Source organism: Squalius cephalus (assembly GCF_949319135.1).
Source record: "Squalius cephalus genome assembly, chromosome: 9".
In the NCBI taxonomy this organism is placed as follows: domain Eukaryota; kingdom Metazoa; phylum Chordata; class Actinopteri; order Cypriniformes; family Leuciscidae; genus Squalius; species Squalius cephalus.
Window position 1 is genome coordinate 17,083,665 of NC_137130.1, and position 18,686 is coordinate 17,102,350.

Below are 18,686 nucleotides of genomic sequence, written 5' to 3' on the forward strand. Positions count from 1 at the left end.
TGTTTTATGATTTTTTTCCCCTAAATAAGGATGTCCTCAAATTTCCGGTCTTGGCTTGGCTCACTTCTGGGGCCACATTTTGATCCCAAAGTATAGCTAAGTAAACCCACAGGGACAGTTAAAGACCCATCTTCCATGACTCACCATCTATTAGTGAAATCTGACTCTGACGTAGTCAGCAAACACACCCCCTCACCAGGTGTGTTCATTATGGAGGATGATTCAGTGTGTGGGTTTGCAGTGTGTATTTGTGTGTGCAAGTTTGATTTGACAGGAAATAAGTGATTCACTCTCAATCTTTGCTGCTATGTTTGGGGTCCTGGCCTTGAGCTCAGTGGTTATATAAAGATGAACACACTCACACTGGGAAAAAGTGTTTTATTAATCAGAAAGTTCTAGACATAAACGTAAGAAAACTTAACATTTTGTCTGTTGTTTTTTTTTTTCAGGCAAGACTCAGAGAGACGGTAGAAAAGAGTCATGTAAACCCATTCTCAAGGTTGAATACAAGACCTCCAGAAATAGGTAAGAGAACACACAAAAAAGTCACACTAGTAGCAAACTGTGACTCTTGAGCCTTGGCCCCCTCACCCCTAGCTTACCGTGTCCTCTTCTATAGTAATGCACAAGTTACCTTTGATAAGAAATGCAACAATCAATCAGCACAGTGAGTTTGAGAGTTATTACCAAAATAAAACAATGTAATAAAATGCATATCCTCATTACAAATAATTGCATCATCACACAATCGGTGTGTGCAGTTTAGCGGAATATGGTGACAACTGGTCGGGTTGAAAAACATATGACACTTAACCAACTAAATTTAATGTAAGCCGTATCATGATTAGTGCAAAATTAGTGACAGACACGTCTGCGTCATAGACTGTGAACGGCGATTGTGGCAGTTTGGAATCCACCACCACAAACAAGCAATGTTGATAATAAATAATATCATTAAACTGGCTCATTTGCCGATTAAATGTTTGGAACAGACCGTAATAAACTTCTGATTTAGGGAAAAAATAAATTAGCAATGATGTCCTACTCACTAACATTACTTGCATTTTCCATAGCGAATAGCGCTAGCTATTTTATCAGTGTTTTTTCCCCCCAACTGTGTTCCCCACATGAAGTTAATGATAACAAGCCCCACCCATTTAGAGGGACGCTGTGATTGGTCAGTTAGTCTCATTTATTTGCTATTGCTTGGCCATCTGTAATTTCATAGCTGGACCACCAATCACAGAACTGAAAGCATTTGGTGGACAAATCCTAATAGGGAGAAAATGGACGTCTACGCAACACAACACAAACTGAATAGGCAGATTTGAAGGGTTTATTTCCTCAAAAACATTTAGATGTTTAGTGTCAATTTATGAATTCCTGAAATAACATTAGAATGGATGGCTTTTTATTAAAAATGTTTTTACTTTTTAAACTATCATTTTGTAAATATATGTATATTTTTTTTACAATAGTCTAGACCCTCTCTGACAGCCTGGGCCCTGACGGTTCCACTCTGAGATTAATGGTTCATTCCATTTACCTCGAAAGAGAGATGTCGGGGCCTGGAATGACAGTAGACAGGTCGGAAAACAGTATGTTACTACTGTTTCACTATGGTTGATTGTGCTAAGCAGTCATATTAGATTCTGAATTCGGGGTTGTTGTGGTTCCCCAGAGTTTCCCAGTCTCAACTCTAGGTTGAGGGGGGCGTTCCAGTTAAAAGTTCCTACTGGGGACCAGGAATTTCCCTTCTCCGAGGATAAATGGAATGCAACACAAAACACAGCTAATGAATTATGGGAAATGCAGTCTTGAGTGTTTTGGATTCATTTAATCCTGCTATTTGCTTGCGATAGATGTGCCACTCAAGAACCATTACTGCTGTTTTATCTTGTCACAAAACAATTCAAGTTTACTGCCTGTTTTTATAAAGCCTGTTTTCCTCGGGAGATGCAAAACATAATTTGAAGAAACTTCCATCTTTGATTGTTTGTTTTTTCCCCCGTCTGTTCAAAGAAGTGGTCATAAGTGGCCACCTCAGTTTTAATGATATTTTAAATTAGTTTGGCTGTAATGTTGTTTTCCCCCTTTTGTTTCTCCCTATTTTGCATAGAGACTGAATATTTCAGGGTTGTGAATAAGACTTTAAATTGAAACAATGCAATGTATTGAGAGGACCTTCGAAGTCAAAGCAAGGTTGTTTTGTGTGGCATGAAAGTCTGCTTCCAAAAGATAGAAGCTATGGGTCTTGACATGCTGAATAAATAATTTCAGACAGACAAAATTAGGTTTTCAATTTACACTTTTAAATTTTTCTGTCTTCCAGTAGTGAAGCCTTTGTAGTCTTTTCCGGAGGGCTTTCGTATGATAAGGCAGGACGGAGACCCACCCTAACCATCATGCATGGCAAAGCCATCACAGTGTTAGAGATGGACTATCCAATAGTGGACTTCATGGTGCTCTGTGACACTCCCTATATCAACGGTGAGTATGCTGAGCGCTTCAGTCTCCTGTCTTCCATATCAGTTGTCTTGTTCTTGGGGGAACATTTAATTGGACTGAGTAAACTTACGTTTTTGTTCTTTGTCTCATTGTAGACCTAATCCATTGTTGTTAAAAGAGAGTGGAGAGGAGATTCATTTAAGTGAATCAATTGATTCATTCTGACCGTTTCTAATAAATCAGTTCAAACATCTGATTCACACAGTAGTTTGTATCATCACACAGTAGACTTTTTAAATCTTTCTTATTTTGAAATATGTATTTATTTAAATACTATTAATTGTACTGTTTTAGCTATTATTAAGTTTTAGTTGTATTTCATCAAATTTTTTGCATTTGTTCCAGTTTGATGTCATCACCTTAACTATTTTTCGTTTTCTACGAAAACTACGTTTTTACACCTGGCTCGTTTGAAACGTTTGTTTCTAAACCTGATGCATTTTCTCCTTTAGTTCGGTTCGTTTATGCATATATGAATTTGGCAATCGCGCTCGGATCTGTACCAAAACAATCACTTTGAGATCGCCTGAATGAGGTGGTCTCTGTCCGATTGAAAATTAACTCTGAATCCGACCCAACGGACCAATGAACCAAGTGGTCATAATTCATACGGGGGAATGAATTATATAAAAAAGCAGCAGTGTCTGATTCTGTGAGTGAGCACATTAGTTATCGCAGTTGAAAACCAAAAGAGCACCTCTTCATCTTAAAATGTTGAGTAATTGCTCTTCTCCGTGCATTGCAAGAATGCTGTCCCGACGAAGCCTGCATTATGAATTTTATATATATATATATCTTTATTAGTGTATGAATACACTACCGTTCAAAAGTTTTAGTTTGGTAAAGATTTTTTAATGTTTTAGAAAGAAGTCTCTTCTGCTCACCAAGGCTCCATTAAAGGCTCACAGTAAAACTGTGAAATATTATTACATATTTTTCTGAATTTTCAGCATCATTACTCCAGTCTTCAGTGTCACATGATCCCTTAGAAATCATTCTAATATGCTGATTTGCTGCTCAAGAAACATTTATGATTATTATCAATGTTGAAAACAGTTGGGTACAATTTGTTTTCAGGATTATTTGATGAATAGAAAGTTTAAAATAACAGAATTAATCTGAAATATAAAGCTTTTGTAACATTATACACTACCGTTTAAAAGTGTGGGGTCAGTAAGAATTTTTTTGAAAGAAATTAAAGAAATGAATTCTTTCATTTAGCAAGGATGCATTAAATTGATCAAAAGAGTAACAATAAAGACATTTATAATGTTATAAAAAGATGTCTATAATAAATCAATAAAATTATCAAATAAATGTTTTTCTTTTGAATGTCATATTTATCAAATAATCCTAAAAAAAAGTATCACGGTTTTCACAAAAATATTAAGAAATGTTTATTGAACGCCAAATCTGAATAGAAGGATTTTTAAAGGATCATGTGACACTCTTACAGGAATACATTTTAAAAATTCATTTTAAATATATTGAAATAGACAACAGGTTATTTAAATTGTAATAATATTTCTGTTTTTATTTTATTTTTTATTCACATACTTGGTGAGTATAAGAGACACTTTTGAACAGTAGTGTAAATGCATTGTAAATCGATTCCATATTATCTTTAGAAACAACCAGCTTAAACGAATGACTCTTTTGCAAATCTGACATCAGTAAGGTGAAATGCTACATAAGAATTGATTCTAAATGGTTTGAGGAGTGACATCTTTGGCTCTGTTCAGTCAAGGGGAAAGACAGTCGCTATATCAGTCTCTCTTTCTCTCGGCAGGCAAAGCCCTGTCAAGTACATGTACACACATGCACAGAATTTGTTACCCAGAATACAACAGAAAAGAAACAGCAAGCATCCACCAAATGTGAAGTGATTTCAGTTGTTACCCATTTTTATCTTCCTTTCTCCCTGCTTGTCTCCCTGCTACTCTCTGCTTGTTCGTTCACTCTAACCAACACACATTGTACATTATACATTGTACATTATACATCTTCATGACCTTTACAGTTTTTATAAAAGAGAACATGAGAATCATGTATCATTAGGATTCCACTGTGTCTCCAGAGCTTAATTGTTACACACAAATACACCTTGTCACCAGTTTTCCCTCACAAAGATTAAAGCTGAAGTGTGTATTTTCTACACCACCAGAATAAATACAATTACCAAAATAATAAATTTTAAAGTGAAATTTGAAGTTCTATTGTCATATTACAGGGATATTTCACCCAAAAAATTCAAATTCTGTCATTTATAATGAAAACCTTTATGACTGACTTCTGTGGAACATTAAAACAAAAATGAAAACATATTTTTATATCAGTTTTTTTCATTCAATGAAAGTCAATGGGGTCCAGTCTTGTACTACATTACTTCTCCTATAAATTAAGTAATATCCATAAATCTAGAGCATTGAATCTATTCTTGTGCTGTCATTGTCTAGAATTCATAGATGGTGATTTGTTGAGATGTGTTTGTGTTGACAGAGGTCCAGGAGCCGTATGCGGTGGTGGTTCTGCTGGAGAAAGATTTCGTTGTGGTCGATTTAACCCAGAGCAAGTGAGCAATCTCATCTTTCTCTTTCCACTATCATACTCACACACTTCCTGCCCATGTGTGTGTGTCTGAATGATGTAACTCAATGTGATGTACTCCAACAACACCTCACACTAGTACTTCCACCAGAGGCAACATCGCACAACACTCAATAAATATTGTGTGTGTGTGTGTGTGTGTTATTTTAAAGATGGTTTGTGAAAAAGGGTTTAAATCTGAGTTTGTGTAGGTGTGTGTTTATCTGTTAAGGGTAAATATCATGCAGTTGTCACTCATAAACATCCATCAAATGAGTCATTATTAAGAACAAGAGCCAAGGTCAGCCTGACACTCATACACAGACACACACCGACTGGCCGTTTGTCTCTTTTAGAGACTTTGGCAGTTTGACATCAAATGTTTTCTCTGCTTTAAGGCCATTTCTTCACAAAGACGCAGTGCAGGAACAAACAAACTGCGGCATTCAAACCTTCTCAGAATCAGACAGTCATCCATATATTCCATTAAAGTAGCCATAAATAAATAAATATATATACATACATATATATATATATATATATATATATATTTTTTTTTTTTTTTTTTACAAATACTTATTTGCAGTATTTATTATAAATCATTATTTAAAAAATAATAATAATGTTTGTAATCTTTAATCAAACTAACTTTCCATCCCTCTTGCAGCGACATCTCTTCTCTTATGACATATTTACTGGCGTGAGGGCAGGACAACCTGTCATATTAATACTAATATATTCTTAATTTTTAATTCTTTTTTGAGTAATATAGTTCAGTTGCATGAATGTAGTTCAGTGGCATCAATATAGTACTCGTGGGAGTCAGTACCTGGTAGCCCACATAGAGTCGCCCACAGGGCACTTTCTAAAAATAGCCTCAGTTTCTTTTATCATGATAACACTCATTCTTATGTATTTCAAATTTGTAGCCCTGTAGATCATTTGATCCCCTTCAGGTAGCTGTCACTTAAGGTTGGAGACCCTGATGTATTCTGTTTATGCTTGCCTGTAGCAACGTAATGCACATTAATACAGAAGTCAGTCAGTTAATGTGCGGGCACAGATGTGTATATGGATATAGGCTATTTTATGAAATTTTGAATGTGATATATTCCAATCAGACTTCCGAGAAATCTTCTGTTTAATAAATACCTGTTGTTCATTTATAAATCTCTCTCTCCTTTAGTTTTCCTATCTTTGAGAACCCATACCCCATGGATGTCCATGAGTCTCCAGTCACGTGCACTGCTTACTTTGCCGACTGTCCCCCCGACATCATACCCGTGCTTTACTCCATAGGAGCCAAACACAAAAAGACCGGCTATAGTCACAAGGTTTGTCAAAGTTCTAAGCTAATTTACAATGTTTTTTTGAGTTTCTCGATTTCCATTGTAACATCATCTATTTTTTATTTTATTTTTTTATTGTTTTTGTGTTCAGGAGTGGCCGGTCAGTGGTGGCACATGGACGGTCGGTTCGCAGACGTATCCAGAGATTATCGTTACAGGGTAAGTGAATTTGTGTGTGCTTTATGTTTTCAACATGCATCTGTGGCTGAAAGCTCAGAAACAAGGCTAAATGTCAGTATCATGTATCATATTAAGTATTATTTTATTGATTATTTCTGGTATTGCATGCTTACACCTTAGAATAAGCTACAGTTTAAGTTTGGGGTCAGTAAAATGTTTAATGTTTTTTAAAGAAGTCTCTTTAGCTCACCTAGGTGGCATTTATTTGATCAAATTATGATTATTTTTTTCAGGATTAGCATTAATTTGAAATATATACATATATATTTTTTTACAACAATGTAAATATCTTTACTTCCACTTTTGATCAATTTTATATATTTGTGCTGAAAAAAAAATATATTTCTTAAAAAAATCTCCTTATTGACCACAAACTTGGTAGTGTATATTACAAATTGATTTAACAAAACATATCAGTTTTAGCATTACAGCTAAACTTTCTGAAGGTATTTGAGCAGTATGCTTTATATGCTGCTTTTGAAATATTGTTGCATAAAATTATTGGAAACCGTAATGATTTAGTCTTTATTTGACAAAAAAACATTTTTTAAGTTGTTAACTCGATCTGTGCAAAAATCTACAATGTGACATGTCTTATGCATTCAAATACCAAAGAATCATTTCTGATAAAAAATTTTTTACATAAATTTGAAACTTAGGCATTGGAATAAAAAAATAGACAGCAATTTGTAGCATTTAAAGGTACATTATGTAACTTTTTCCAGAATTAACAAAATGTACTGTAAATAACGAGTCAATACATCATCAGTCCTTCTTCCAAAACGTGTTTTTGTCTTACCGTGATTCACTATGGTAAGCCTATTATAAGGTTTAGATTTTAGACCTGCTGAGATGGTTTTCATCGGAAATTCAATACATATGTTACTCACCTGTTCGTGTCCCGTCATAACCGTAAATAGTGAAATGTTGCTCCATGGTTGACAATGGGGCATGCTATATCTCAAACCTCTGGGGAATCACCCATTTTAAAAAAAGAAGAGAGTTTGCTGGCAAAAAGAGAATGTGACAGAGCTCGCAATAAAACAAGGATAACATTAGCTTTGCTTGGCTTTTCGAAGATGGTGAGGACTATAAGGAATTTGAAATGTTTTAAAAGTGACGTGGAGATGGCATTTTTATTACTCACCAGGTGATTAAGGTATTTTATTGAAAACATAAATTGCCATATGTAGTGCCATGTCTATTAATGGGTATAGCTACAGGAACGTCTTCAGCTAGTCAGCTTGAGATTCTTTCCATCTAAATTGGTTATGTCTATTAAGCATAGTAGTGAATGCGGATGCATATGGTTATCCTGCTTCTCATAAAGCAGAGTCACGCAGGGCTGGAGCACAAATCAATGTTCTTCCGCTAAATGCATACAGTTTTGTTTTTTAACTGCTATAGGGTTAACTGTCAACTGATGTTATGATTTCATATGTTTATGTCATCTAAAGGCTTCTTAATGAAAGTAGTAAAATCTATGTGCTCCCTTTTCTTGCAGCTGAATTTTTTTTTTTTTTTTTTTTGAAAGCATAATCTTTATCTTTAGAAGTTTCAGAAGGTTTGTTGTTCAGGTATAACAAATGAACAAATCGGCCCACACAAGGTGACTCTTCAAAATAGTTTGACACCCCTGTCTCAAAAAGTGAAACTTTCCACCCACACATGAAGGTCATTTATAGAATTTTTATTTGCTTGAAAACTCTGGATTGATTTTGTTTTTGTACTTCTGAAGCATGCATTGATTGTGTTTTTTTCACTTGAAGTCAGTGATGTCTAAATGTGCCTCCTGCCTGGCTCTCATTGGTAAATGTATCGCACTTCTCCGCTTTAATTCAATAGTGCTATTGACCCTGCCTGTTGTTCTCTCTGCCTCTTTTTCCCTTCTGTTTCCAAAGCTGTCATTGCCTGCTTCCTCTTAAGCGGTTTAACACATACACTCATTCGCTCATACGATCACTCTTTGTCCTTCCTCTTTGCTGTCCCCCACAGACATGCAGACGGATCGATAAAGTTTTGGGATGCCACAGCGAGTAAGTGTCTTCGCTTTGAAGAGCTTGTCCCCCCCTTCAGCCTCATGCTGTTCCGTCTCATGCTTTCTTTCCTCTGCCATATGATTCCTCATTTTTCATTTCATTCTTTACAATTCAAACCCAATATGACCAAAATGGACATCCAAATACCACACCTATATGTGATGGTTTCACAACCATGGGCATTACTTAAAAGAGTATTCCGGGTTCAATACAAGTTAAGCTTATTTGACAGCGTTGATTACCACATCATCCCTAGATCATCCCTTGTTTACTATTGAAAAAATATATTGAGGTTACAGTGACGCACAATTGAGGACAATTTTGGAGGATTTGTACAGAAATAATATGTTGATAATTTTATAAAAGAACTTTCATTAATGATTGTGTTAACTTTAGTCTGCTATTTAAGCCATGAAGCTGTTTAAATCATAATTTTACAATCAAACTAAGGTTAGAGGGTGGTGTTCTGTTGCAAGGCAACAAAGCTGAATATCATTTTACACAGACAAGTTTAATGTGTTATTTTTTAGTACAGATACTGTTTACATCTTGTGGCTATACTGTTGAAAAATGTGTCTATTTTATTGTTAACAGATTGACCCCATTCACTTCCTTTGTTAAGGCCTGTTCACAACAAGAATGATAACTTTAAAGTTAAGTATAAAAATAACTTTATTAGCATTCACACCAATGAACAGTAATGTTCTGTTTGTTATAAGTGCGTGCTGCGGATATGTCGTCAAGCTCTGATTGGCTGTCATCAGCTGAAAAAAAATGATTCTGAATGTGATTCCAAAGATATTATTCCTCTGTGTTGTTATTGTTGAAGTGTGGTGTGGACTTCTCTATTCTCAAAAAATTATAGCAATTATTAAAACTTTATAATTATAGTTATCATTACAGTTATCATCCATGGTGTGAATGTGCCTTAAATGTCTTGATTTAAACCGTTTTTTTTTTTTTTTTTCCTCTAAAAGTAGAGACACTATTCTTTGTGGTAATCATGCCACCATTAGGTGCTGTCGATTAAGCTTAACTTGGACTAAACACAGAATATTTTCATTTAAGGCATTATTTCCGTTTTAACACCCTGTGCATCATATTCATTATGTAATACGATGTGATTAGGTGATAACCTCCATCTCTGTCAGTCACACTGCAGATGTTGTATAAGCTCAAGACATCAAAGGTATTTGAGAATCCTAAGAGTGGAGACGTGGGACGCGGCGGCGAGCTTGTTGAGGAGGACCCCTACGCCGTTCAGATGATCAGCTGGTGCCCGCAGAGCCGTATCTTTTGTGTAGTCGGCATCAGTGCCCACGTCATCCTGTACCGCTTCAGCAAACATGACGCCAACACCACCATCACGGTGAGTTGAGAAAACTTCTGTTCTTTTAAAGGGATAGTTCACCCCCAAAAATGTATTCTGTCAACATTTACTCACCCTCATGCTGTTTCAAACCTTTCTCTATGGTCTTTCTGTATACAGAATAATATATGTTAAAGAATATCTCAACTGATTTTGTCCAAATAATTAAACCCAATTGGGTCCAAAACAACTCTGGACCCAATTGACTTTTATTGAATGGACAAAATCAGTTAAAATATTCTTCAAAATATCTTCTTTTTTAAATGCATACTATGGATTAACTTTATATTGTGTGTGAATACTGCATTGAAGTCCTTAGAGGTGCGGCTGCAGTGTGAGATGGAGGACGTCATCTCTCCGTCGGACACAGAGAACACTCCATGTTATTCAGACCCCAGCGGTCTCTCACCCCAGCCACAACCCCCCAGTCCCCGCAGCAACACGCCGGACAGCGCGCGGGACAGCATCACTTGCCTCAAGTTAGACTACACAAAAATCACAATGTTTTATGTTTTTCTACTGTATGTAGGACTTGACGGGACATTGTTAGCTTACTTACTAGACAATACAATATAGAACATATTAGGTTTAATGAAAGTTTAACAAAAAAATTTGATTCCACATTAAACTAAATTGGAATACTTGCCTCTCAGGGTTAAAGATCGTATGATCCGAATGCCTCCTGGATACCAGGCGGAGCTGGTGGTTCAGTTATTATGGATTGATGGCGAGCCGCCACAACAAATCACCAGCCTGGATTTAAACTCTGCCTATGGACTGTAAGTGACTTCTCCTCTTTTATGTTATCCATTTTATTCAGCCAATAGAATCTTCACTTTTTCCTCTAATTTAATATTCTGTCTTCTACTGTTCCTTGCAAATAAATACCATAGAATTAGAATTAAAATATACAGTGGTAATACCAAGATTTTTTTTTCTTACTTGTTTGGACTGATGTACCATGCATGGTAAATGAGTATGGTAATCAAACATTATTGTGTGGTATATGAGTCTTCTCTGACTCATATCAGTCCTCCCATGTTTAATGTAATTGATTTTGTCATCACTGCACACTCCAGCCTTATGTGTCCAGATGTTAATATCCCAGCTCATGGGGTGTTTGATGTTTTTGATTAAAGTGGGAAAACTCTCAGTTGTAATTTGGCCTCCTTTCGAATATTTCACTTTTTGTCATCCTGTTTTGATTCAGTCGCAACCTTAATTATGAGCAAAGGTTTCCATGGTGATGTTTGGCTACAATGGACAGAAAGACTTTGAATTCAGCAGATTAAAGCTATGTCCACACTAGTGCGTTTTCGTTTTAACACGGCATTTAAAAATCTTTAAATGATCCTCGTCCGTACTGGTGTTTCCACTGCGTTTCAGAAAAGATTTCTGTCCACACTACATGACCGAAAACGCATGTCACATGAACGTTCATGCACACTGGGCATGCGTGTACAAGTGTAAATTTGGAGATTTGGATTTGTTGCCGATTGCTCTAATGATAGCTTACCTCTTGCGTATGTAGGCATCTGCAGTATAAAATGCAGAGTTTAACTGCACAATGGCTGCTAAAAAGGACAACAATGTCAGCAAAGCTTGCAGTTCCGTCTCCATGTTATTGTTTACACGGTCGTCGAGGCTGGTATGTTATTGTTGTCTTTCGTTAGTGTAATGGTCATATGATAGGGGCTTGACGAATCAGAGAAAGATATGCAATGATCCAGAAGACCCAATGTGGGCATCCACGCCTTCGTTTTCAAAAGTCTCGGTTTTGGTCCGTCTACACGGAAATCCAACCTTGGAGTTCTCAAACTAAAATGGGCTTTGCAGCGTTTCCAACAGTCTCGTTTTTCGAGAGTTGTAAACTCCGGAGTAGTATGGATGCAAGGCGTAACCTTAGCAAAAGGTGTGCGTTTTAAAACGAAAACGCACTAGTGTAAACAAAACTTAAGGCCGTGTGTCCACCAAAGCTTTTTTAGCCATCTGAAAACGCTAGATGCTCTGCTGAAAACGCCTAGCTGTGGGCGCTTGAGAGCGGGGTTTTTTTTCAGTTGAGACGCTTCGTTGCTATGATACAGAATATCCGCAGCACAGTTTACTTGTACGCAGATAATTTGTTTCATACTTAACATTTATTTTTCATCCATTTTGTTCGGTTAGCTCTGCCGGTTGATGTCGTTGTACAGAAAGAATGTTGTGACAGTTGGTCGGTGTGGTATTTGTCCAGCCCCTCCTCCACTGTGACTGGATGGCTGTGTAAAAGTGACAGTGATGGGCGCTGCGTTTTACCCAAAGTTGAACATTCTTCAACTCTCGGCGACCTGTAAAAAACGCCGAGCGCTCAGCGCTTCAGCGTGAAAAAAACGCTCTGCGCCTCGTTACGCTCATGGCATTTTAAAAACGCGACGCTCCCATTGAAAACCATTGAAAAAACACGCCAGCCGCTTGAAAAAACGCTTTGGTGGACACACGGCCTTAATGTCACTGCACACTCAGTGTCATTCAGACTCAGTTTTTTTGTGTCTTGAAATTTGATTGATGGAACATTTTATAATCAGTCTCTTGCAGCTGATCTTATAAAGTTGCATATACCCCTTGTAGAACATGTTTGATGTTTAGCATTCTAGACAAAATAAGAGTTTTATTTATTTATTTATTTTTTATAAAAATGTAGGGTTTTAATATTTAAGTGAAATACAGTGAAAATCTATGGAAAAAAAGCACTGTGAAATTTATATAACTAAATAAATGTTAACGGTTAAATAAGTTGTATAGCATTTTACATGTTTTCAAGATTCTTTGATGAAAAGAAAATTCAAAACATCAGCATTTATTTGAAATATAATTATTTATAACAATATAAATATATTTACTGTCACTTCCGATTAATTTAGTTATTTCTTGCAAAATTTTTTATTAATTTTGATTTCTTTTGAAAAAAAAAAAAAATCGTACTGACCCCAAACTTTTGAACAGTTGTGTATATTTTTTTTCTTTTTAGTTAGTATATTTAAAATTTTAATATATTCAGAATTTATACTGAATTAACTTTGATATATAATATAATTTTGAACAGAATTTTTGTATATTCTAGGGATGTCCCGAGCCGATCTCAAGGATCGGTATTGGGGCGAGTAATTTTTATTTTTTTTCTAAGCCTGATCCTTTATTTTACGTCAGCTGTCACGTAGGTGTCTTGCAGTAGGTGGCGGTATGTACCTTCAAAGGGTTTGCCAACCCCCAAAGGAAAAAAAGCTCAAACGTGCATGTGACACGCGAGAACCAATGAGATCTTTGCTAGTGCGTCACACACACGTTTGAGCTTCTGGGTTTAGCATATTTGATGCGCACTTTCGTGACAAATCACTTGAAAGTTATTTAATGTTAATTTTTTATCTGTCACCAGACTGTCTGAGACGTAGTTGCCATAACGCATTACTTACTGGGTGCACTTTGCTTCGGACTTGACTGACACCGCAAACGTTATACTTTCTAACCTTTTATACCGTTTTTTTTCTTTCTTTTTTTTCCAATTATTCTGCTTGTTGTACATAGTAGTCCCATATTCATAATTGTGACAGTATTTGAAGAGTTCAGATGCAAAAGCCTCTAAGTGCCATCTGAAATTTTCTTCTATAATGATAATTTTTATGAAGCTCGTATATTTAAGTTCAATAATTTCACTTAAATGGCAATGCAAATTACCTAATAATTGTCATTTAAGTGAAATTACTGAACTTAAATAAACGAGCTTCATAAAAATGATCATTCTAGAAGAAAATTTCAGATGGCACTTAGAGGCTTTTGCATCTGAACTCTTCATATATACACAGAGAGAGAGAGAGAGAGAGAGAGAGAGAGAGAGAGAGAGAGAGAGAGAGAGAGTCTATAAATCCCAAATGGATGGCAATAAATAGTGGAAATAGTGTGTTACACACTATTAGAGAGAGAGAGAGTATGAATAGAATCATAGGCTCACGCTTCATATAATGACAAACAAATAAGCAGCTGGATTCAGCCTCGTACTAAACGAACTGCTCTAACGAAATCCCAAATTTTTGCACTTTTTATAAACCCAATGCACACAGCCATATTGCGCCCTCAGCCCATTTCACGGCGAGTATCGTGGCCGACTCAGATGCGTTAAAGCGGACATAATGTTACATTCAGTAATTGTATTATATTTAATCATGACTGCAATAGCAAAAGTATTGTTAGTCATGACTGAACTTGACTTTATAATGGGCTTTTGTATAACTGACACTTTTACTAAGAAACGTAGTTGTGAATGATCAGTGAGTGTGTGTTTGTACAGGTTGGCTGTAGGTAACTGCAATGGTTTGGCAGTTGTGGACTACCTGCAGAAAACCATTCTGCTGTGTATGAACACCCTGGAGCTGTACGGATCCGCAGACCCTTTCCAGCGACTAACACGCTCTCCTCGCAAAAACCGGCAGTCCACATCAGGTACACATGCACAATGTGTCTCAGAAGCCCGCAAATGTTCAAATACATTGTGTTTCTCTGTAATACCAGCTGTGAACACACATGTCACTGGCATGCATCTGCAAACATGCTCAACATTTCAGCCATCAAAAAACAAACTTTGCAAATCTAACTTCTGTCCTTGCCTGAAAGTGGTCTCTCATACACAAACACACAGTCCCTCTCTTTAACTGCATGGGACAGACTGCATTCATGGTTGCCTTCTCTGCATGTCGTCTGTTGTGTCTCTGTTGCTGTTGGTCTTTGCCTGAGCACGACACCTAACAGAGAACACAGCGTAACCTGCCATATGGACTCGCTGTTACTAATCCAGCACAGATCTCGCTCCACCTGCCCTCCTCTATCCTCCTACCTCGACTGCTCACGCACATACACACTTACACTCACACGTCCCATCCAGAGAAAGATGTCATAAGGGAAAGCTGGAGATGAAGATCTGTTTTCATAGAGCTTCATCAAAAGGAAGCTGTGGGGAGGCAGTCATGCTGGCTCCTCACTTCAAAGCGGTCGCTCTCCCTCCTCTTGTTCAGGCAGCCGTATCTTTAGAAACCGAGAGGCTTTGAGCCGACATGGAGATGCAGAGGTGGGCAGAAAGGTCGTTTGGTGCGGTCGAAGAATGATTTTGATCTGTACCTTATGTAAGCTCTCGAAAAAGACAGAGAACGTCTTAACGCTCACCCACACACTATGGCCAGTGTGTATTCCTATCTGATGATCTGAAGGGCCAGAAGTCCCCCTCTGTGTTCATTCTAACATGTTCTTTAGTCTTTCCCTTTGTATATGGTAGAATCCAAATGTCTGAGACTAAATCAAAGTGTTTCTATTTTAAAAATTTCAATGCAGTTTTCATTAGGGCTTTTCACACTTGAAATAGTTCACCCTGGGTCATTCTAAACCCCCGGTAAAGGGAATCCTGGGTTATCTTTATTCACGTTTCACACTGTTAAATTCCTTATTTGCATATTTAAGGTGTCAGTATCACTGACTGGACAAATTCAGCATGTGACCTGTTTACATAAAGGCTCTAGCATTGCATGTCCTCATATTACACATTGCTGACTGTAATATCAAGAGTTAATTTTTATAAAGGTAAGAATTAAATGGTCTCTTCTTCAAGTTTTCCATCGCCGTTTGACATTTTTATCCTATCAAACGCAGAAATTTTGTTTATATACATTGCGGGGTGTTTCCGTGACTGCCAAAAGCACGTGAATATGAGGCATGTGATTTGCTAGCATCTAGTTGTAACATTCTAACATCGCATTGTTTTACACTGTACAAGTTTGTCACCGCAATGCGGAGTTAACAGCGCAAAAGCGAAATCCATACCAGGGTTTCATAACCCCTGGTAAAAAGCAGTGCTAACCCCACTTCTAAATTAAAAGTGTGAAACGCTCCTCTACCCGGGGTTAAAAGCGGTGTTTAGAGCGACGATAACCCGGGGTGAAGCTCAGTGTGAAAAGCCCTATTGCAAATGATGTTTTCAGTATAACAAATGGACTACGCTCAGTAATTTTCTCTCATTAAAACTTAATATTACTTTTGTGTATTAATAGTACTTTTATATACACTACAATTCAAGAGTTTTTCGGTGTTTTTGAAAAATCTCTTATACTCACCAAGACTGAATTTATTTGATCAAAACTACAGTAAAAGAGTAATGTTGTGAAATAATAATACAATTTAAAATAACTTCTATTTTAATATATTTTAAAATGTAATTTATTCCTGTGATGGCAAACATAATTTCAAGTCTTGAGTGTCATATGATCCTTCAGAAATCATTCCAAAATGCTGATTTGGTTTCTAGTGAATACATTAATCATGGCCAATTGAGAAATAGTCACAAATATGCTTATTTGATTAGTGACAGAAAATAGTGCAGTCTTATTCATGGTTTATCACAAAAAAAATATTTTTGATTTCATTTTTTTTTTCTGTTTATCTCCAGGTTTAAAATACATATTGAATCCCAGAATTTCAGTCAGGTCTCAGACTTTTGGACCCCACTTTATCAGTGATGCCGCAGTTGGCTCTGTAAAAATTGAAATGGTTGGTTACATTCTATTCAACAAATGCAATGTTGTGAAGGAGTGAAGACAGTGTAGCTCAGGTGATCCGACTGCTGTCAGATACTCACAATCATTTTAGACGGAATCTGTCTGCAAAATTAATTCGCACCTGCACACATACACTTTTAGATAGACACAGATGAGTGGAGACATTTTTATTTGTTCATATGTTGTACTTATGTTATTTTTGTTGGTTTGTTTGTTTGTGCAATATCATTGCCACAGTTGAGAGAGGAGCCATTTTTATTTGTTCATATTTTGTACTTATGTTATTTTTATTGGTTTGTTTGTTTGAGCAATTTCATTGCCATAGTTGAGGTGGCTATTAATCCCAAAAAGCTGTTTCCTTCTGTTTAGCTGTTTTTTTGCCTTATTTTTTGTTGTTTTTTGGAAGAACGAAAATGCAAAAGGTTAGGCTCAATTTTCCAAGCTTTATGCCTTCATTCTCTCCCTCGATACACTGGGTCTTGCTCAGATTGTGGTCACACGCGTTTTGTCACTCTGAGCCTGTTTTGTTCTTCTCTCCTCCTCTTTTACTCCCTTGCTCCATCTCTCCTCTCGTGGGTGGCGGTTGCTGGGGCATGGGGGCGCTGTTGCAGACTTTTGCATGCGCGGCCTGTCTAACTTTTATTCCGATTCAAAGAAACGGATCCGTACTTCCTACCAGAGTAAGTCACGTCTCCAGTGAAGCGCTGGCGGGGGCATCACAATAGCAAGGAGACAAACCACAGACAATGGGATGTCATTTATCAAAAATGTGTTGTTTTGATGAAGATTACCAAAGGTAGAATTACTGTTCTGCATTACATTCAGTGCAATATATTATTATTTATTGCAATTCAATGAATTGTTTCAGAATATCATAACATATCCTGAACTTCCATCTTTGATTGTCTCCTTGCTAAGTGTTTTATTGATTTGTGCCAAAGGTTTTTGTAATGAACCATTTAACCATTTCCATTTAATAAAATTTTTTGCGTGAATTTTTAAAAACAAATTTCATACTCATACTAAAGTCAACTAATTCTACTAATTTAAGTCAACATTGCTAAAATAGAGAAGCTTTTAAAAAACATTGGAAGAAGTGACCTTTGAAAACAGACTCTGCCAATGGAATTATCACGTTTGTGAAAATGAGGCTTTCACTGCATTCCTCTATATGAACATAATATTTAATTCTTCATTCTTTTAAGTAATTGAGATCTGTTAAGCATCTACTTTCCAGAATAACTCAAGTTTGCACACACTCTCATGAACTGATTGATATTGATGCAGTGCAGGCCTTATAATTTACCATCGTGCCTTGAGGAACATCAATACAATTTTGTTTCTTCTTTCTCTCTCCTGCATACACACACATGCATGGAATTGTTGGTGGTGTTGGTGAACATGTTTGATTCTGGAGTTAATATACCTGTATATATGTGGTTGAACAGCTCATGTTCACAGCAGACAAGAGTTAAACAACCACGTCATGGCTAAAAAAAGTATGTACACCTAGTTAAAATAGTTAAAAAACTGTATGTTATGAAGATGTATACACATCTTCCTTGAATCGCTCCAGGATCATGATAGTGTCTCAGACCACATTGTTTGTCCTGGTGGTTTGATGCATGCAGATGTGTTTGGTGATAATGGAAACTAGTGGTATTATCATCTGCGTCCTCTTACCGTGCCTTCCATGTTCCTCCATGTCAGGCCTTACGGAGCTTTCTGATAATCAGGTGTCTTTGGACCTAGAGAGGAGCAAGTCACCCACCTCAGGTAACCACACCCACTCATGACCACACCCACCTCCGATATTCTCACTACTTTTAATAATCACACATATGTCTACCTTTGATAGGCACACCCATGTTTGGTCACACCCGCTTAATATAACCACACCCACTCATGACCACACCTACCTCAAATACTGTATTAAAAATGGTCTTCGGTGGTGGCGGACGAACACGGCCATCCACACACACAGTACAAATTACCCTAACTATGTGAACTGCAAGCCCAGTACTGACAATAAATCTGAAAAAAAAAAGTCACTCAGTGACTGATTTAAAAAGTTAGTGATAAA

General features: G+C 36.8%; 1 protein-coding gene across 10 annotated transcripts in view; it reads left to right on the forward strand.

Moving 5' to 3' along the window:
• Window positions 1–18,686, forward strand: part of stxbp5l (syntaxin binding protein 5L) — a 135,158-nt gene that overhangs the window by 86,154 nt on the left and 30,318 nt on the right. For 5 of the 10 annotated variants that reach the window (XM_079881592.1, XM_079881596.1, XM_079881594.1 and 2 more), the window contains exons 9-20: window positions 450–525; window positions 2,333–2,490; window positions 5,008–5,080; window positions 6,281–6,428; window positions 6,535–6,602; window positions 8,619–8,659; window positions 9,814–10,031; window positions 10,344–10,510; window positions 10,685–10,810; window positions 14,353–14,504; window positions 17,215–17,283; window positions 18,314–18,379. In XM_079881592.1, coding sequence (XP_079737718.1) covers window positions 450–525; window positions 2,333–2,490; window positions 5,008–5,080; window positions 6,281–6,428; window positions 6,535–6,602; window positions 8,619–8,659; window positions 9,814–10,031; window positions 10,344–10,510; window positions 10,685–10,810; window positions 14,353–14,504; window positions 17,215–17,283; window positions 18,314–18,379 — 1,362 coding nt within the window. The remainder of the gene's footprint in view (window positions 1–449; window positions 526–2,332; window positions 2,491–5,007; window positions 5,081–6,280; window positions 6,429–6,534; window positions 6,603–8,618; window positions 8,660–9,813; window positions 10,032–10,343; window positions 10,511–10,684; window positions 10,811–14,352; window positions 14,505–17,214; window positions 17,284–18,313; window positions 18,380–18,686) is intronic. The other 5 variants (XM_079881595.1, XM_079881598.1, XM_079881599.1 and 2 more) reach the window with 2 other exon arrangements.